General features: G+C 43.2%; 1 protein-coding gene across 3 annotated transcripts in view; it reads right to left on the bottom strand.

Moving 5' to 3' along the window:
- Nucleotides 1-1,298: 1,298 nt before the first annotated feature.
- EPHX2 (epoxide hydrolase 2) overlaps nt 1,299-21,735 on the bottom strand; it is a 73,956-nt gene continuing 53,519 nt past the window's right edge. For 2 of the 3 annotated variants that reach the window (XM_077152861.1, XM_077152862.1), the window contains 7 exons: nt 13,300-13,371; nt 11,467-11,500; nt 10,174-10,276; nt 8,263-8,332; nt 5,916-5,996; nt 3,732-3,790; nt 1,299-3,539 (listed from right to left, as the gene is read on the bottom strand). In XM_077152861.1, coding sequence (XP_077008976.1) covers nt 3,461-3,539; nt 3,732-3,790; nt 5,916-5,996; nt 8,263-8,332; nt 10,174-10,276; nt 11,467-11,500; nt 13,300-13,371 — 498 coding nt within the window. In that variant the 3' untranslated portion in view covers nt 1,299-3,460. Of the gene's footprint in view, nt 3,540-3,731; nt 3,791-5,915; nt 5,997-8,262; nt 8,333-10,173; nt 10,277-11,466; nt 11,501-13,299; nt 13,372-21,735 lie in introns of those variants that run through there. The other variant, XR_013172425.1, reaches the window with a different exon arrangement.

Genomic DNA, 21,735 nt, shown 5'->3' with positions numbered 1-21,735 from the left:
TTTTTTAATTGATTAAAAAGTGAGCTTATAGTAGAAACATCATTGCTATTCTTTCAAAAGCAGGTTCCAGCCTCAAACTCTTGTGTTTGAATAGGACGAGCATATCTCTACAGCACTTAAACAGATAAAATGATTCTACTCACATCTTATGAATATGAAAACTGTGAGCATCCAAAGTAACTGGAAATATTTCACCTTTTATTAAAATAATTATTGCATTTGTTTCTGTGTAGCAGAAACCCACTGATATTATGTTGGAGTTTATCCAAAGGATCCTAGCGAAGATTCTCGGGTGTCTAGAATCTGAATATTTTATCTTATGAATTTAATACTGTCAGCAGATATCACAGCTGTCTTAATAAGAGATTCACGAAGGTTTAGAATGGTGGAAGCAGTCATTTAACTGGCTGTCCTTTTTACCAAATAGTACATCAAAATAAAGAATTGAAAATTGGCCTATCTATCCATTCATTTATTTATGCATTCATTCTCTGATTTATTGAGCAAACCCCGAATGAATAGGCACTCTGTGAGGTTAAGGATCAAGGATAACCCCCCTAGGCAGGTAGCCTCTGATCCAAGGATTTAACAGCCTACAAGCAGAGACAGATAAACAATTGAGTGCAGTAGCCAACACTCAGGAGAACCTCCTAAAATTGCTAAGAAAATATTCATGGCCAGATGTATTCCTTGAAACAGAAAGACACAAGACAATATCTTCCATCCAATTCCTGTTGCAAAATTCTTTGAACATTCAACCTAGATATTTTAACCATTGCTTGCTTTTTATGTGTGCCGATGGCAATGTAGGTATGAAAAATATGGAAACTGACTTAGAGTCACTTAAAGACCTAAAATCACGGGATCATTATACCCTATGAGAGACAGAAATAGCTTTCTGTTCCATCTATTCTATTTTACAGAAGCCCTGGTGATTGCTAGTCGACAGCCACCGAATGGCAGGCTTTGACTTAATATGTGAGTGACCCCAGCTTCCACAGGGCACCACCACTGTCCCACTGGTGGGTAGAAGAGAGATTATGTGCACTGCCCCTTTTTTTTAAAGGCTATTTCCTTTTTTATGGCCTCTGTAGTCATGAAATAAAACTAACATTATATAACTAAATTATTTTGAACATACATCAGGCAAGTTGTACTAAAATGGTATCTGAAAATGTTCCATCCTATCATAGGCAATTACCTTTGCTGCCATAATTGCAGCAGTTGATGTGTGCCACAGAAGTGCACCAAAGCTGACTGCCTACGCAGCTCTGGATGTTCCCAGATACTTTCCTGAATACCTTTTCCAGCCCAGGGTCTTTCACGGCCCTCGATCTTCTATGACCAGGTATATTTTTGTTGCAATGCTATGGACTTGATTCACTTGACCTTTATTTGCCAAGAGAGTAGCATTTCTGAGGCACTTTTGATGGTTTATGGGAATTACTAGAAAGGACACTTTAAATTGAGACCATCAGAGCAAACAGGTTTGACTATTTCTGCTGCTTCTAGGGAAGGATGTTCCAGGATTTTTCCGTCTTCCCTTTCCCCCAGCCCTTTCCTACAAATGAGCCTGGTCATATTCAGTTCATAAAACAATGCTATCTGGCTTTGTCACTCCCTTAGGCCACATATTTGTCTTTTAAATGAGCCCTCTAATTCTCACATCCAAAAGGATGGAGGTGGTGTTAGTATGGCTGGGAGTTAAAAACCAAGATAAGCCTTGTCCAAGGACAGACTGAAAATCTTAGAGCTGATACTTCCGTAGCATTCCCTCTGTGCCAGGCAAGGTTCTAGAGCACTGTATATATCAAGTTATTTATTAAAACTACCTCTGAGTTGGGTACTATTAATGTCCACTCTTTTATAGATGAAGAAACTGAGGCACGGGAACCCTTTTCTCAAGGTTACACGGCTGGTAAGTGGCAGAGCAGGAGGCTAATGTGGACAGTGTTGCTCCAGATTCAGAAAGGAGATTTTTGGTGGAAAGAGCTCAGTCTTTCAAAACAGTTTGTGCCTGAATTCAGGGTCTGCCTCTAGCTATCCATGTGAATTTGAGCACGTAACACTTAACCACAGTTTCCCCATCTCTCAAATGGGAAGGATCTTCTGCAAGGATCAGAGATGGTGCATGAAAGATTTCAGGCACAGAGGGAGAGATAATGTGTACGATAGCTGCTAACATTTCTCACCTCCCTCTTGTTTTTTTCACACACAGTCATACACCCTCTTTTTGCTTGGCTAACTTGTGCTCAGCCTAATTCAGAACTCCGTTTGGAGAAATCATCTCCTCAGTGAGCTTTCCCTACAGAGAGTGCAGTGAGAAAGGTGTGCATCCTTATGTGTGCACATCATGCTAAGGGAGTAGGGTGCGCAATCCAGTTTGGGAACACTGGGGCCGGTTCATGGAGGAGGTGATCGGGGAGCCTTCTAGACAAAGGGTGGCATGAGCACAGGCAGTGGGCCAAGGAAAGTCAGTGTGGTGTGTTGGGGACTCCTGAGGAACTGACAAAAAGTGAATGGGGACACAGCTGGGGGTGATCAGGGGCCAGGCAGTGTCTAGCACTTGGATTTCATTCTGGGGACAGTGGGGTTCTCGATCAGACCCCATGGTGGGAGCCTGGTTAGAGGCCTGCTCAGAAAGAACTCTGGGCAGGAGATGAATAGGGCCTGAAGCCAGGCAGAGAAGACAAACAGCAGGAGACCACGCCAGCAAATGTGGAGCCCGACTGGATATGGCAAGAGAAAGGTGAGGCTACAGAAGACGCGGGGGGCTAGGTCTGCACCCAACAACATGGGAGCCACTAGCCAGACATGACTATTTAAATTTAAGTTAGTTAAATTTCAACAAAATTTAAAATCACGCCTGCATTCTCCCAGGTTTCAGGTGGTCAACAGCTATAAGCTGGACACGCTGCAGGTGGAGTCCCCTTTGATCATCTCAGCATGTGCCACTGCACAGGGCTGTACACATCAGGCAGGACTTGAACCTCATATTAAGACTTAAGAGCAGCAGGAAACATGGCCACCCAAACACAGTAAGCTCTGCCTTCAGCTTCACAAGAAAACAAAGAACAGTTTCATAGTTGTCTCAGCTTTATCAAATAAAGGAATCATAATCTTTGTTTAAATGCTTCAAAATTAACTGCTGATTTTGCTGCAAAACTAACAATTGGTCAATCACATTCTCTATTTGACCTTCCCACTCAGTACCTCCACCAGACACCAACCATTCTCAGGGATTAAGTGATACATTTATACCCAGAGAATTGCACATGATTTTTCCTGTTATCTAAAATTATGTCAAATTTGATTTGTTTCATTAAAAAAAATCACTTTTTTGCGAAATCCTTCAGAAAAATGTTGCTGGTTAAAAGAGATGCTCGTCTGGGAACTGAAAGTAGCCGCCCAGCAGATGAAAGGACTGGCGGACCCGCAGGGCATCAGCACACGTCACACCCTAAAGCTTTGCAGCCACCGGTGGGTCCCTGGCTTCAGTTTCCAGCCACTCAATGAGTATCTGATTCAACTCCGTGGGCCTGGAAAAGAAATAAAAGGTGATTCAAACTTGTCTGGCCTCACTCAGCCTATGTTAAGGCAGAGGTAAGCGAGTCTGGGGCGAATGCTAACCCAGATCAAAGCCAGGGCAGAACTGAACAAGGAAAGCATTTATTGAAGGTGAGCCAAGAGTCCTGTTCTCCACCACCAGGGGACCCCAAGAATCTCCTTACCTTTCCATCTGTGTCCAGTGTCCACAATCCTTAATGTGTCCCCTTTGCAGGTGGGGGATCTGGAAGAAAACCCACCAGGGTGGTGAATGGCAAATTTTCTCTTTAATATGAGGTCTGTGAATGGGTCTGGTTTCAGGTTAGTGCAAGGAGCAATGGAGGCCACTTGTGAGGGGACACTTTTTCTCTCTATTCCCCATGAGTCATCCCTGAACAATCCTACATGGTTTAGGAAACGGGTTATCACTTACTAAGCTCCTATAATGTCCTAGTACTCTATACTCATTACCTTATTTAACCCTGACCAAGTCCCGTGGGGTAATATCAAGGCTCAGAGAGGTTAAGTAAGTTGCCTAGGGCCACACAGAAAATGGGTGAGCTAAGATTTGAATTCAGGCTGACTCTTATTTATTATAACAAACTCCCTTCATAATCACTGCCTGACAAATGCCTAGTCGTCGTTTGTCTCTCGCCACTCAGAAGGTGCATGCTTCCGCTTCCCAGGCTGCTTTCCTCTCCTCTCAGTGGTCTGCACGCAGCATCTCTGGCCTCACTCTGGAAACCCTGATTCCCTACAATAGATCGCTGCAATGAGCATCAAGGATCACAAAGGGGCATTAATACAGCAGCTCAGGGCCTGTGGGTTTCTACTGGACGTGGATCTTGATGAAGGGGCAATGGTGAATACTATGTGGAAAATGCTGAGAAAAATGAAGCTTTCCTTGCAGAGGCAAGAGGTGCCCCCTTCCAAGCATAAAACAAACATCAGAGAAGTTAGCAGTCAGCTTCAAGGTCCAAAAAAGGGCCAGCTAAAGGACTTTACTTTCTATAGAAACCTTCAAGGTTTAGGGCCAGAGGGAAGAAATCCTCTTAGGACTCTCAGTGCTCCCTACAACACTTCCTGAGATCCAGGGCTAGGCTTCTCTGGTGAACGACAAGAGATGTCTTCGGGCAGCATGTGTGATTTATGCTTTCTCCACTCTGCCCAATTATGCAAACAAAGCCATGGCCAAGGGCAGACCAAATTGATCTCAGCGATCAGCCAGGATAAATGAGCCCACATCCACTGGCCTCCAGGTTTCCCAATCCAGGTCAACCACCACAATTTCAGAAGAGTAATCTTCCAACATACAGGTCTGATGCTGCTGTCACTCCCCTTCACTGGTCCCCCAACCCACGGATCCATATGACTTAGCCTGGCCCAATGGACTCAGCAAAATCTCTCAGTCACAGTAAACGCATTCTATCTTCTGAGCATGCCAGGCATGCCCCAGGCCTTCCAGCTTTGTTCCCTCATGCATTAGTCAAGATCCTCTAGAGAAAGAGAACCAACAGGAGATATCTGTAATATGAGATTTATAAAAGTGTCTCATGCAACTGTGGGGGTACAAGAGTTCAAAATCTGTAGGGCAGGCTCCTCCGATGAAGTTCTTTGATGAACTCTATAGGAGAGGCTGGATGGCTGAAGAAGTTGTAAAAATTATCTCTTTTCCCTTAGAGGTCTTCATGTGACTGGATTAAATCAACTGATTAGAGTCTCTTGTTGTGGAAGATATACCCTTAGTTGATAGTAGATGTAATCAGTCACAGAGACAATCAACTGTATCTAATAAACATGCCTTCCAGTTTATTAATCAGCCATGAAATATTCCTGCAGTAACTGTTAGGCCGGTGCTTGCCTGACCAGATAACTGGGCACCATCACCCGGCCAAGTTGACACCTGAACCTAACTATCACAACTCAGGCTTGTGTTTTTTGCCCCATTCTCTCTCTGCAAGGCAAGTCTTGATTTTTCATAAAGACCAAATAAAATAGCCAGGCACTCTATGAAGCTCCTGCTCCCAGTTGCATCCTCTTCCCATTTCCCAATGTCTTTACACACTTCTCCTGCTAATTTATCATGCTATGCTGGGATTAATTGTGGACAGTGAGCTCCTAGAGTGGGGTGAGGGGAGGGAGTGAGGAAGGAAGGGAGAGACTATATTAATGGAGGGGAAAGAAAACATCAGGTCTGGCTGCTGCCAAGAAGTGACAGTGATTTTACTGACGATGCCTTTGTTATAAAAATGGTTCCATGCTCCAGCCCCCTCTGGCATGACGAGGTGTGCCCCCAACTGCTGCCTTTCCTTGGGGTACCTGTACTCCCTCTGAAGCACTGAAGACCCCAGCACAGGCCAGTCCCTTACCCAGTTCTCCATATGTTTGGACATCTCAGGAAGGAGCACACGGTCCTTCTCGGCAGTGACCATCAAGGCTGGAACTAGGATCTGAGGAAGGGTAACAGGAAATGGGAGGAGAGAAATATTACATTCTTGACTCCTTCCCTCACTCTGGGGAAGGAGACATACTTTATTTTGATACCATGTGTGTGTGGTTTGAATCTATGTACCCAGAAAAGACTATGTTCTTTTAATCCATCCCTGTGGATGCAAACCTATTGGAGGTGGGACCTTTTGATTAGATTATTTCAAGTGAAATGGGACCCAGCCCATTCCAGGTGGGTCTTAATCCCTTTTCTGGAGTCCTTTGTTAAGAGGATAAAAGGTAGTAAAAGCCCAGCGAGAAGCCTAGTGAGAAAGCAACACCTAGAGACATTTTGGGAAACAGCCATTGAAACTGGAACCAGGAGAGAAAGGCTAGCAGATGTCACCATGTGACAGAGGAACCCCAGATTCTAGAATCCTTTCCTTAGAGAAAGTATCTTGCTCTTGATGCCTTAATTTGGACATTTTCATGGGCTTAGGGCTGTAAATTTGTCATCTAATAAATCCCCATTGAAAAAGTCCTGGCAGCTTTAGCAAACCAAAACAATGTGGCTCCCACTACTGCAACACAAAAGACACCCAGAAGCACCTCTTAGGTCCTGGGTTTGTTTCTGCCATGATTTGCATGAAGGAATCATAGCTATTATGGGAGATCATTAAAATGACAGATTTAGTAATGTAGTGACCAACCAGGTGTGTGTGTTTATGTAAGTACAAGCAGGTGTGCCAGCCCACCCTGTGAGACCCATATTCATGGTACCGAACTGATGGCACCAGAAAGGAGGAAAGATGCCCTTGAATGGAGATTCCTTTACTCTGAATGAAATTAATATTGAAAAAAGACAGCCAAGATTTCAGAGAGGGAAGAGGTCAGTCACATCTACTATCAATATGACATCAAAGGCAGCAAAAGTGACTCTGCTTTTATCTGAGAAATGAATGAATGCAACAGGGCACTGGGAAGCTGTGAAAGTCTCCGTTTATTCTCTTTGTTCTCACTCTACCAGCATAACTTTGCAAATAGCTTTCACTTGGCCAGTTAAGGAATCTGCACTTTTTGTTTTGTTTAACCAACTTGTAGAACCATGTGCTTCTCACTGCATCCCCTCCAAATGATCCAACTATGAAGTTCCAAAGTGATTTTTGTTGCTGAAACTAATCCTGAGGCTGCTGAGGTTTCTGTGAACTCTAGAATGTTCTGAGACAAAATGTATACTGGTGTTGGAGGTAGTAGGGGAGGGGGGGATATCTGGATGGTAACCATAAAACCCACCAAGGATCACCATCCTAACTTCTTTTACCATTATTTCCTTCCATGCTTTGAGAGATTTTAGAAGTCTATCAAACTGCTTTTTTATAATTTTTGTCATAGATTATAATAGCATTAACATTAATCAAATAACTACTGCATGCTTGAATTTTACATGCATTTACCCATCTCACCCTCATACAACTCTATGACATAGGTTCTATTACGGTAATTTTCATATTACAGAAGAGGAAATGGAGCACAGAGTAGTTAGGTTCTTTGCCCAAGGCCACACAGGGACCTAGCTCTAGATCAGTGTGTCTGACACAGAACAGGTGTTGATGTTTGAGTGAATCAATGAGATAACCAGCACGGGGATGAAAGCCTGGTTGCCTCGCTATCTTGTGGGAAAATGTGATTTCCCTTGGGTTATTAACACTGGACTGGGGACTAGGCACCTCCCCCCATTCCACCATTACTATCTTTGCAGATCCAGGGTCTGGAAAGCCATCTTCTGTTTTATGAATGAGGAAACCATGACTCAGAGCCTCAGAGATTGACTTGGTCAAAGTCACACAACCAGAGGCTAAAACCCAAGTCTTTTTTAAGAGCATCTACTGTTTCCTCTGTGACCCCCTTATGACCCCTGGGCACTACTAACCGAAATCAGCTCTGCAAGGCCATCTTGGGCCATGCCTCAGATGATTTACCCTGGACTGTGTGCTGCCCTGACCTGGGGCACTCCAGGAGACCTGGGCATTCCAGCCTGATGCTGCAGGGACCTGGATGTCCTGTCTGCACCCTGTGTCACCCTCCATTATAAGAGAAGCACCAGGAAAAAGATTCTAAATAGAGTCACCTTCAAAACACCTCAGAGATGACACAGGAAAGGAGAACCCACAGGCCAGTCTGTTCACCCCCAGCTCTTCCTGGGGTCTTTTTCTAATCAATATTAGGTTGGGTCAAGGGAAGCCTTTGAAGGTGGCCCACGGAGGGAAACCTGCTGCACTCAGCACTCACCTTTCGTCCCACACCTTTGCAGCCCCACTGCCAGTTCCTGTCCACGTTTCGATACCAGTTTAAGGGACCTCTGTGGGGAGGGGTTGGAGAATAAAAATTAAGAAAACTTTCAGTTGATAACTATGCTATGGTCTTCACCTGGGAGCCAGCTCTGCAAGCAGCCAGTTATCCCAGGAAGAGTAAAGTTTAATGCAGAGGGGACAGAATAGAGCAGAGGATTCAAGCCTAGTTGTCCAGGACGTTTCCATACTTTATCCAGCAAGGTTACAGTGCATGGATTCAAGACTCACCTCTGAAATGGCTGGAAGCTGGCCCTATAGCCCCTCCACATTCCACAGCTAAGGGTTATCGTGTCAGAAGGTGGGGAGGTTGCTGGGGGTGAAACTGCCCTTGGCTTAGCTCCCTCATCATTCCAGAGGCCAACTCTCTCCCCGGGGAAAACCACTGAAAAGGGGACCTCAGGAAGTGGTGCAAAAGGTGCCCTTTTTCTTAGGTAAGGGTGACGCCAGGGCTGTGCCAAGAGTGCTCTCCAAATCCTCAGGCAGGGCCGGGATTGGTGCCTTTGCACCCTCAAAGTTCTTCCAGTGAAAGGGAAGGGTTTGGGAATACCTTGGGCAAGCCACTTCTCCTTACAGGATTTCTTATTTTCTCCTCTGTACAATGAAGGGAAGGGACCAGATTATCTAAATTCCTTACCAGATCAGACCTTTCCCCAAGTCTGAGAATTTTAAGTTGTTGGCACATGCAGCCCCTAAAACAGGGGACCTGCTTAAAAATAAAAAAGCAGTAGCAGCAGCAGCGAGCTGTAGAGGAGATGCTGGGGTCTGAAGAGCAGCTGTGTTACTGGGGTTCACAGAAAGGCTGCAACATCGTGACATCCTCTGGGCCCTGGGCTGCGCTGGGCAAGGGGAATGCCCAATTGTTTGGGTGTTGGTGTGCCCTGTAGTGTAAGTGAAGAATGGGTGTGCAAAGAGAGGGGCATGAGGGAAAGGAGAATTGAAATGTCAGCCTTAAAGACAGGAGAACTACAGTGGGAGACGGTGGTGACTGTGATGTAATCATGACATCAGATAAGTGCAATACTCAAGTATTTGAAGGGAAATGCAGAAAAGGGGACTTTGGAGTGATTCTTTGTGATTCCAGAGCAGGGGCCCTCACTTTAGCATATAAATAGATCTCAGAAAAAGGAGTGAATGGATTTCAGATACATGCTATGACCAGGATGAACCTTGAAAACATTATGCTAAATGAAAGCAGCCAGACAAAAGACCATGTGTTGTATGATTCCATTTACACAAAATATTCAGAATAGGCAACTCCAAAGGGACAGAAAGTAGCCTGCTGATTGCTTAGGGCTGGGCATGGTGGGGATGGAGAGAGGATATGGAGTTTCTTTTTGGAGGGATGAAAGGATCTATAATTAATTATGGTGATGTGTATATAACTGAATATACTAAAAACCATTGCATTATTCACTTTAAATGGGTAAATTTATGTACGTGGATTACATCTTGAAAAAGCTGTTTTATACCTACATAAAAAATAGATCCAAGGAGTCTATAACCCCTGAAAATGTACACAATTTTGAGTTTAGATGGGCGTTTTTTTCCCAAGAAAGAACCCAGAGCTGTTATCTGTCTGGGATGATAAAAGACGAAAAACTTCTGTTCTAGGTGGGGCCAAAAAGCATAAGGAAAAGCAAATTAGGCTATTCTAAACTAGAGTGAGCTAGCTTCGTAAGGTAGTGAGTCTCCTGACACTGGAGGAATTGAGGAATTCAAGTAGAGGTTGGCCAGGCATTCACAAGGGATGGTGTGGAAAGGAATTAGGCTGTGTCCTCCAACCAGAGAGCCATGGACTCGGTCTTTGCTGACCATCTCTATCTGTGTTGTGACATCATGCTCTCTTTACCTGAAACCAGACCTCTTGAATTGCTGCACATAGAACTGGATCTCCTCCTCGGTGACCATCTTGCTGAGGCTGGGCTTTTCGGGGCTGTCCACCAGGAGTCCTCCTGCAAAAAAACCACTTGTTTCCTTTCCCACCCTCTGTGCCAGGTGTCTGAGCTCTAACACTGGCATACCTGCTCGAGACTAAGCTCCTAATTGCCTCCCATGTTCCATCTGAACCTATAACAAAGGGCCCCGTGGTCCTTCATCAGTTGTTCTCTCTTCCTTTTCCCAAATGAGCCCCATCTCTTCTCATCATTCAAGCTGACGCCGTCATTCTGGAACCCAATGGATCCAGCTCCTGATGAAGTACATGCACGGGCCTCAACTTCAGGGGCTGCTGTTGCTGCTCTAGGACAAACCATACCCTCTCTTCCTTCAAAGTGTTAAACAAAACTCAGCACCAGGATGATACCATTTCAGGCAGACTTCAGCTATATTCCAGGCCCTACCACCCATCCAGGCACCCCTCTCCCCTAGACTAAGATTCTTCTAAATAGCTTAATTAATGATGTCCTTTTTTAGCTTCCCCAACTGTCTGAGATTCTTGGAATTTTCAAAGCACCTGCCCTATTTTTCCTTTCGACTGGAAGAAAATCAAAGTAAGCAAGTGCACATTCTATTGACTTGTGCACACCTCACACAGTGTCCTACCTAGTTTACAGGAGTGTAAACTGTGTTGCTATAATACCTAACTTCCCCCATGGAAAGTGGCCTTGTGATGATGACTGACAGCCTAAGGATTACTGCAGCTTCACAAGGGACTGCTCCCAAGCTTATTAATGTTGATGTTTGGACACACTGGCTCACCATTTTCAGGTTCACAAAGCTTCTGAGTAATAGAAGCTCGATGGAGGCAAGGCCAATAGACTAAGGCAGAGGAGACCCAGGTGGGGTCTGATCCTACTCAGGTACCAGGTGATTCTGCAGGGCTCAGTCCCGTATCCTGGGTCTCAGGCCCTTACCAATAGATGGTGGGATTGCCTGTAAGCAGGCAGTAAGATTGAGCTGTAAGATTTCTCCAAGCTCTTCTTGTTTGAGATCTTGAATCCCAAGCTCCCTAAAGCAAAGGACCTAGAGGTTTTAGGGTCAGACCTGGGGTTAGGGGTGAGCGCCATTCAGCTCTGCATGTCAAAGTTCACAGCCGAAAGGCGGCTGCTTCTAGCAGTTGGAGGGAGAGAAACTCATTTAACGCCCACCAGTTCTGGCTGATTCTCCCCCATCCCTGCCTCCTTTCTCCAAGAACGTCTCTTACCCTTTTCACGGATATTAGGGGTGATGATAAAATCCTGTAGGGATAAAAGAGTTATAAATGATGTCATTGGTGAGATAAAACAAATAGGCAGGAACAGGTAATCTGAAAAACTTTTCCACAATGAGAGACTTATGAGTGCTAAAGAGACTACCAAAACAGCATGCTAAAAGCTCCCAAGGGAGTTAGGGAAGTCCTCAGGGGACAAGACAAAGAGGGAACTGACAAGGGAAGCTCTGAGTGAGAGGCAGGCCAAGGCTGCTCCAGGACACACAGATCTTGGTGAAAACTTGGGCTTATCCATCAAATGGGAACAAGAGCTGAGACCTGAAGCCTACAGCATGTGGGAAGTCAAAAACGAGAGACTTTGCACCTCTTTAATCTGGGGTCCTTGATGTGCTATACCCTCAGTGATAGGGTGAGTTAGAAAAAATCTACCCATCATGATATAGAGAGATAAAAAGAACTTGTCTCTTTCAGCTTGGTTTTAAGAGGAAACCATAAAAACTGCCCCTGGGAATTCATAACTCCAGACCTGCTTTCACAAGTATTGGGTTTTGAATTTGCACTATCTGCATGATGTGGGAACCCCCAAGGCAAGAAGTAAACAGCAATAGCTGTTTACAAAACCACAACAATCCAAACTGAGCCTGGGTTGACAATGGCACCAGGATGCTTAGCAGAAGGAAATGCTAAACCTCTCAAGAGGGCCATTTCTTCAATCCAAACTGAAGCAGAATGCTGCAGATAAGTGCTGCTGAAGATGAGCTCACAACCCAAAATCACAAAATCCACATGCAAAAAAACCCAACCACCACAACAAGAAACAAGATCCCAATGGCAAAAGACAGAAAACTTAGCAGACAGCAAAGTGAGACTCTCCAAGAGCATCAAACAATAGGATTTTCAGGGAGAGAGAGAGAAGGAATGAAAAGCATGCTTGAAATGATGAAAAACATAAAGGAAGGAACTGAAAAACAAGTATAGAACAAGACTCTTCCATCAAAAGAGATCAGAATAATTTGAAAAAGAACCAAATAAAACTTTTATAAATTGAGAACATGTTCTGTAAAATTAAAAACAAATTAAAAGATGGATTAAATTGCAGGACAGACAGAACTAAAAGACAATTAATTAATAGGAAAGGTAGACCAGAAGCAGATGTCTTATAAGCAATGATATTTTTTCAATATTAAAAGCAAAATAAAGATATTTTCAGACCCACGAACTATGAGCTTACCATTAAGAGACCCTTAAAGAAAGATTACTAAAGAAGGTATTTCAGGAAGAAAGAAGTTGAACCCAGATGAGCGAGTGAGACACAAAATGGGATCAGCAAAGAAACTGGAAAACATGGGAAAATTTAAGTAGGCACTGATCATATGCAAAATAACAATAATAGGGACCATGACTACTGATGTAGATGACAGGAGGATGGGGGTTATTGGGGTTAAAGAATTCTAAGTTTCTTTGGTTGTTCAAGTAAAGGATTAGAGATACAAATTAATATTGGACTTTGATAAGTCAATTATGCATATTAAAATGTTAATACAAATAAGGTCTAATATTCAAACTATCACTATTATAACCATCCTTTCATCTTCATTTCATAATCTTACTTGTAACATTGAGGATGTGATTTTTTCCCCTATTAACGAGGAGACCCCTAAAGTAGAATCCTCAATCACCCCTACTACAGAGACAAAGAAAAAAGGTCAAGTTGCTAATTCCCAGACCCTGCCCCATCCCAAGCCCCCAAAGCAAAGCCATGCAGAGATTTGCACACTTGCAGCTCCCACTTCCTGCACACATGGTGTCCTCCCACTTCCCCATCACCTCATCACTTGCTCTGAAGAAGGTTTTGAAAGTACGACTCATGTTCTTTTCCAGTTCGCCTTCAGCCACCCCCTGAAACAAATAAGAAGAAAAAATGAAGGACTTCCCAGAAATTGTGGCAATCGTACCTCCTTCCCCATGTGACTGAAAGCAAGAAGCCCCAAACCTCTGTTCCATCCAGCCCAAGTGTCATTAGAATTGTATTCATTTTAATTTTCATATTGAAACACATATTTTTAAAATGGCTAAAATAAAATAAAAGATGCTAATGGGGCCCACCTCACGCTTCCCCACGAGGTGGGATTATGGATACTGCTTTATTTTTTTCTCTTTTATGTTTTTCAAACTTCCTACCATGAAAATATATTACATGTAATAATAATCCCTTTAAAGAATGAAGGCTGGTACAGTTGGGGGCTGAAGGGGAGATAAGGAAGAATTCCAAGAGAAGGGAAGAACTTCAAGTATTTTGAGAAGCCAAGTAGAAAAATGAACAACTGTTCCATTTACTCATCTAACTGTGCTGCAGAGCTTTAAAACCAACTCCTTCTATACAGACCTAAATTGTTACAGGCGATCAGACTGCCAATGGATTATCTTCTGACTGGCAGGGCAATAAGCTTTTCACTGATAAAGAGCTGGGGCAAGTATCCATCATAGTGACAAATTACCCAGGCCTAGTCCCTTCATGGATGCGTTATTATATTTAATTGCCCAATCTTTACATGGTTCCTTAGCCATTACTGGGCTCCTGGTTTGTGCACAACTAGGCTGTTCTCTGGCTTGAATTTGCTTCATAAGCTCCTTCTCATTTGCCTGCTGGGCTCCTTTTCTGACAAACAGGCCAACAGAGGCTAATGTTGGGGTCCCTGATCTCTCCTGATGGTTCAGAGAGTGGGGTGAGGGTTGAATGGTGACTGACTAGAAGAGCTACAGGTTACTGATAAGTCCTTCTGTGGGTTGGAGAAGAGTTTCTTGCTAGGTCCAGGTCCCTCAACTTCTTTCCTTCCTCTCTATCCCTACCCCTAACCTAGATTGGTTCCACAAAGCAGATACTAAGAACAGGGAGGCAGGTAATGGGGGCTTTGAGATCAATCAATGGATCTTAATCTACTGGCTGGGATTTCCTAGATTTATGTTTTTTGTTGTTGTTGTTTTTTTAGGGCATTAAAGGGGCATCTTACTCAGATCTCTCTTTTCTGGAAGTTGCAAGCCCTTGGACCTAATGTAGCTATTAAAGAACCAGTTTTAAGAAAGAAAGTTCAGTGTCCTTGAGGCAAGTCTCCACTAGAGCAACACACAGAAATAATAAAGACCCTTCAGCAGCCCCATCCCTAAGGTGGTCCTAGCATCACAGGAGGAAATCAGAGTAAGAAAGTAGAAATGCCAATCTACTTTTCTCTTGCTGTTTTCAACTGCGCTCCTAAGGGTACCCACCAGGTACCAGCTAAACTGGATTGCAGGATGTTCTCTGAAATCGGGCACTCTATCTACCCACCTTCCTGGGTTAACACTGTGACTTTTACCAAGAACTCCTACTTCCCTCAGCTTGACCTTCAAGATGTCTTCAATACCTTCCCTATGAATTCCTGCCTTCTCCCACCACTCCAAAACAACTCCACTTCTCTTTGGTCCTACAGAGCCTCTAATGTGTTCTCCTCCCATGGACCATCCTTAAAGGGCAGAAATGCATCTCATTCATCTTATTCCACAGCATCAGTTGTTGGTCCTGAGATAGAGGAGGGGTTCAGTATAATCCTCTCCTTTATATCCCCCAGAGTGGAGGATGCCATCAGCCACATCTATAAAACATTCTAGTGACCAGCAACCCACAGTCCTTGCATACTTAATGAGGTCAACTCTATACTACAATTTATTTGTTCTGTTCTCTGCACATTAAGAGAGCTCTGCATCTATGAGATGATTAAGCACTGGAAGAAAAATAACATTTATCATCAGGCCGTGCTGGTTCTGCTGTGTGAGATTTTCTAACTATAGCAACGTCGGTATGTTCATTACAATCCCCTCACATCTGTAAGATTCAATTATAATGGAGAATCAATCATGGCCTTCTGCAATGTAATGAATGCCAAGGCAAGGATTAGCCATGGAAGGAAAAACCTTTTAAGTGATTGATGAAAACGTTGGTCAGCCCTGCATGTCACCATCGGTCATTATTTTTACTTATTGAGAACAGTTCCCAATTCCAGAAACAGTTCTGTTCATTAGCTCAGAAACACATTTCTGAGTTTGGAAGAAACTCCAGAGTTCTTGACATGGCTTCAGCTCTCCAATGGCCCTTAAAAGAGCAAAAAGATTCCCGGGGACTGCCCATGCAAAAAAGAACAAACAGATGTAAAAAGGTCAATAAAAAATCAAAGAGAGTAAAAAGGTAAATCACTCAAAAGTACATCAGGTCAATAGGGAGAATTGGGACAAAGGTGAGGGTGAGAAGGGTTCTGGAGAAGAGTTTTGTACTCTGGCTGAGGATCCCATCTGACCCTCTATAATTTACAAAAGATAATACTCTTCTTTTTAAGTCCCAATGACAATGGACATATTTCCTGTCTGCACAGCTGGATGGAAGCACTTCCCTTTGTGTTCCCAGACACAGAAATTAAAGAATGAATTAACACCCTTTAATTAACAGGATCAAGCCTCAGCACAGACCACAGACACCTACTAGCTGGACAATTAATCTCTCAGAGCCTCTGTCTCCTCTGTAAAAATGGGGGTTTTGTAAGGATAAAATAATGCCTGACATCATTATTATTATCTCCATCATTAAAGTTATCCGACTGCATCAGAATTATCTATTTATGGATCTGGTCTTCTCCCTACTGTGAGGTTCCGATGTATATACACTGTATCTTATTTAAATTTTTATTCCCATGGCCACAGCCTGGTTATATTAGATACTCAGTAAAGCCAGATGGATGGGGATGGATAGAAAGGAGGGAGGGAGGGAAAGGAACAGAAAGGAGGAAATGTGAGATAAAGACTTCGGTGGGACTGCCTTTTAAACAACCATATGGCTTGTAGCTTTTATTTTTCTGCTTGCCACTACAGGGCAATTCTTGTCCAGAAATGAGCTGAGCAGTTACCTAGAGAACAAAGGCAAATGAAGCAATCTGCTCTATTACTCAAAGGCAAACTGAAGACAGCTCTAGGTTCTAAAAGGAGCTCCTAGAAGAAAGCCTTTGGAATTCCATGAATACTGAAGCTTTGTCTCAAGGAGTACTCTGAGGTTGTTTAAGAACAAAAGGGTTCTTAAGAGTCAGAGTAGCATGTGAAACCAACCTGGGAGAACTCATTAGAATATCTTAGCCTTACATACTTATTAACCACTCCCCTACCTCCCTCTCTCTTGACCACAGAAACTCATAGCTAGAAGGAAACTTTTAATTCTCATCTCCTTTGGTTTCCATAGCTTCTAGATCACTATCCCTAGCTTCACTGTCATTCCTGAGACATATATCCAACTGTTCTATCAACCTGTCCTGGTGAAAATCTTATCAGACCATCAATTTGATAATTAAAAGCTAACTTTAAAAACCAATAGAGGTAAATGTAGGTTTTTTTAAATGGAAAATGTGGGGGTTTTGTTTTGGGGGGGAGATGACTACATGGACCAGGAATCGAATCCGGGTGTCCTGCATGGTAGATAAGCATTCTACCACTGAACCACGAAATATGTTTTTTAGTCATAGCTCAGTGTCATCATACCCCTCAAGAAGTGTTTCAATTTGGTGGGGTAGGGATGATAAGAAAGGAATGGGGACAAGTTCAACATAACCTTTCAGTATAGTGGAGGCAGCAGGTGAGCCGACTGAAAGGTGGGGATTCCTGTAAAGTGGTATGTTACAGGAACACAGGCTCAGACATGACATACTTTCAGCAAGTGACCGTTTTCTTACTTACACAGCACAAAGCGTCCAAAAGAGCAGGGGAAGGCATCCCATTGGGGCTGGTCTTCTGGGGAGGCCAACTCCTCAGGACAGAGTTAGTACATGGCAGCTCTGCAAGCCACATATCAGCGAGGGAAGACAAACCTGTGCTGCATGAAGGCGAGGCAGAGGGTGTATTTATACACCCCAGGGAGAGGAGTCCCTGCCACTGAGAGTTCCTGTCCCAATGAGCAGCTGTGACTACTTGATCCCAGTTTTGGTTTCAGGTATAGTATATTCAGGCTGTTTCAGTAGAATTAACATATCCTCCAGATTATGGAATGAAAACATATTGCACACAATAGAAACGGGGGCATTAGGTGAGGGCTGGGAAATGGCTGCTCGGTGTGTTTGTGACTTTCCCCAGCAATCCAGACACTCCTGGATCCAAAGTGCCCTGGACGTCTCTTCATCTTCCCACTTCACTTCCAACCCTGTGCAAATATATTCAACTCACTAGCATTCAAGAAGCCAAGGCAGGCAGGGTACAGTGAAAGGTGAAGTTTCAACTGTAGACCTCTCATCGGGAGAGATGGAATCAGCTGGGTTCTCAGTCACTTCACTGGCTGCAGAGGGTGCCTTCCTCAACTCACACCCTCTGGTCTCCTCACTTAGATATTTTCCTTTTTCACCATCCCTGTGGAATTTCTCCTTTTTAAATCTTTTCTTTTGATCTTCCAAGAGGTGAGAATTGGTCAGTCTCAGAAGATGCACTTAATTGCTTCTATTGTTTCATTGCTAAGATAATGCAGGCAGTCACTTAAATCAAATTGCACCTTCTACAAAGCGGGAGCTCAGCCCGCCTCCTGTTCCTTTACATTTAATACCAGAACAAGCTGTCTAGAAGGAAATATATGAGCTTCCCTCTAATCAGTGGGCTGGGGCCAGCAACTCTGCTTCATGTTCTCTGTCTACATTAATAACAATTACTCAGATTCTTCTGGAACTCTGGGGCAGAGTTCTTTCAACACAGGCCAGAAAAGATGGCCAAGGTAGTTGTCTCTGAGCCAAATTAGCTGGTGGCTAGAGGTATCTGAAATCTGGGTGAAAAGAGGAAGCTGTCTCCTGTTCACTTCACTGTCTAGCCAGTCAGGCAGGAGAGACGGCAACTCAAGCCAAAGACCCCACCATGAAAGGACAGTTAGTCTGCTGCCAACTCCCATACTCGGATGTGTGTGACTTCTGCTAACTCTCTGCCCTTCCCCACAGCACTGAGGTGGGCAGGGCATTTTACAACCAAGGAAACTCAGGGTGAGACATGTTAAGTGACTTGTTCAAGGTCTGGTGGCTTATCAATGGTAAAGTTGGAAATAGAACGCCAGCCTTCCAACCTCTCAATATTTGGTTCTTTTCGCTATAACATAACACTACCTATGTAAGAAAATCAAAATGAATCCCAAGAGTTTTCTTCTATGGAAGGTACAAAAACTAAAATCACGACAGTTGAAGCCTAGTGAGTAAGTCCCACATGGTAGCAATTTCTTTTAAAATATATTATTTAGCCATGAAAAACAATCAAAGTAACGTTCCTCAACAGAGGATTCATTGAATAAATCACAGTTCATTTGTATTATGAAATCCCATGAAGCCATTAAAAAGAATGAGTTAATCTATATGTGCTAATCAGATATGGGAATATCTGTCCCAAATCTATTAAATAAAAAAGCAGTATGATTCTATTTATATTAAAAATTATCTATACCTTCATGTGTATTGTACATGTGCATACACACATATTTATCGTAAGTATGCTTAAAAAGATGGCTGGGAAATACCTACCAAACAATTAACTATCTCTGGATGGGTGATAAGGGATTTAACTTTTTTACTTTACACCTCAGTGGTTTTTTTTTAAGCAACAAGGATGAATCACCTTAATAAAGAAAAAAAAAAAACCCTTAAAATAAATAATGTAATCATTGGCTGTCCATGTAGTCTGAATGAGCTGTGGTGTTCTAGGTACTAAGGAAGACTCAGTATTGTGAAGAAGAAAGAAAAAAATAGTTTGCAGATTTTGAGGCACTCTTTACCCAAGAGAAACTTTTTCTCTAGCTTACTACTTATAATTTCCTTTTCCCACATTTTCTTTCTATTTCCCCATTTCTTATCTGGTTAAATCTTGAAACAAAGAAGATGTTGGTGCTTGAAATCTACCAATAGAACATAATGGTTTAAGTTGCATACAGACCCCTCCCCAAATAAATAACACACACACGTACACACATACTGTTAATGAGAAGCAAAAAGAGGGGAGGTATTAGAGGGCAGGATTAATAGGATATACTAGACATGTTTCAATTTGGGGAGTAAAAAGGCTGTGAGATAAATTCAGACTAAGAGATAACGCAAAGAATCATAAAAATGAAAAAGTGGAACAAGCCACATTGAAATTATCTGGACATATCTACCTATCTTTGTTGCCCAGAACATTCCATTCTCCCCTTCATCTCTTTCTTACAATGCAAGTGGAGTGCCTATTACCCCTTTTCTGAGAAGGGAAGAAAAATGAAATCTTTTAAATTTAGTTTCCACCAGACTTAATAAATCCACTGGATAAGAAAATGGGTGGCTCAGGATTCAGAGAGATAGGGGAACTGAATCCAAACTTGGAATTTCTTGAAGCCCTATATTTTACCCTGTAGGACTCAGTAAACATGAACAGGAGAGAGTGGGGCAGTATAGAATAGGGTATCAAGGCTGTGGTTTCTAGTTTCCATCTAGCTCCGAAGGAGTTAATGCACAACTGCAAACTCTCTAGGACAAAAATTTCCCCAACCCCCCAACTCCCCCCAAAGTCAGAAGCTTGTAAAACCATGGGCCCAAAATGGACCCTCAGTAACAGAAAGCCTGCAGTTAGAAGGACTGCTAAACATTTGCCCCAAAACAAACTTTGAGTACGCAACAGAGCTCCACGAGCACTGATGATTATCTCCTCGTGGAACAAAGAAGGCATCTAAGTTCAAAGGTTGAGATGTGAAAATCACTGCTGCAAAACCTCCCAATAAAACAAGCGAGAGTCAAGCCACCTGGAGCGTGCCTAGCTCTTGAGCACGTCCACACTAGCTCCTTTAATGTGTACTCTCCCTTCAATAAATTTTGCTGTTTGCCTTCACTTTTTCTTGTCCCTGAATTCTTTCTTACAGTGAGACTGAGAACCTGGAACAGGGCTCGGCTGAATCTGCTGTCAGCAGAGCTCCAGGTTCAGAAGTAAAGAGGGGTCATCTACCCACAGCACTCATTGGAGCCTCCTTAAACTGAAGGAGTCTGGAATGGCCTTGAGCCCCCTGGCAGGAGGAGACAGAGATAACCACCAATGTCTTTTTTGGCCTGGAGAGAGGTAGAGCAGGGGTTGGGAGGAGGGAGACAGAAAGGAGGGGTTCCTGGCCCCCAACTCTCAATCAAATAGCTACCCTAGAAATTGTCTGTTATACATTGTTTTTGCCCTGAATTCAGCTTAAGTGAAGCTATTATCTGTTCAAAAGCCATCTAACCAGACCAAACCCACTTTTTGCAGATAAGGAAATTTAGGGCCATAGATTAATGACTTTGCTCATGCATTTCCTTACAGAGTAGGTACCAGACATGTTGGCAGGGGCACCTCTGAATGATTTCTCAAGACCCAGCTCTGTACCCAGCATGACCAGCCCCAATTGCTGGATCCACCCCAACTGCTGGTTGCTTTTCAGCTTCCAGTTCACACATTTTAATGTCTAACATTTCCCTGCCATGGGACTTTGTTCTTAGGAACAAAATCATTCCCTAAACCCTTACTGCAATAGATCTTAAGCCCAGCTGCTTAAACAGAACAATAGAGCAACTGATTTTTCCACAAAGACTTTTATTACAACCTTTGAAACAACAACAAAAAAACCTTTGCCCTTCCTAGGTCTGCAATTACAAAGTGTTTTTCTCTTAAGGTCACTTTTAAAATCAGGAATGAGTTTATCTTGGTTTATTCTTCCTCTCTCTGCTTGGACTCCCGTATATAGAATAAAGTCCAAATTTCCTCACAGCATGGCTTAGGGGACAGCAGGGGTTTGGAATGAAACCAGCACAGGCCAATATCCTTACCCAGTCACATACTGGGATCTTGGGCCAGTATTTACCTTCCTAAGCCTCTGTTTCCTCAGCTGAAAAAACCTGGGAGAGGACCTCATAGGGTTGTTGTGAGGATTACAGACCACCTGGAATATAAGCACTCAAAAAACCAACGGTTCTCAAAGTGTTGTATGGGACTCTTGGCCCTGAAGCCCTTCCAGGGGATTCATGATATGAAGTAAAATAATATGACGGCTTGCACTGGGCTTTGCAGGAAGGGACCCCTTTCTGAGAAAAGATTTCCAGAAGATAAAAACAATTGTCCTGGAAGGGGGTTTCCAAAATAATGGAACAATGGAATGTGCTCTGCAGAACTGCAGATAAGCAACACCAGATGAGAAACCAGTCAGGAGACAACTTATCAGAACAGATGAGAATACCAAAAACTAAC

The sequence above is a fragment of the Tamandua tetradactyla genome, chromosome 3 (assembly GCF_023851605.1).
Source record: "Tamandua tetradactyla isolate mTamTet1 chromosome 3, mTamTet1.pri, whole genome shotgun sequence".
Classification (NCBI taxonomy): Eukaryota; Metazoa; Chordata; class Mammalia; order Pilosa; family Myrmecophagidae; genus Tamandua; species Tamandua tetradactyla.
Note: the sequence above shows the minus strand (reverse complement) of the source record. Positions and strands in the feature narration are given on the sequence as shown.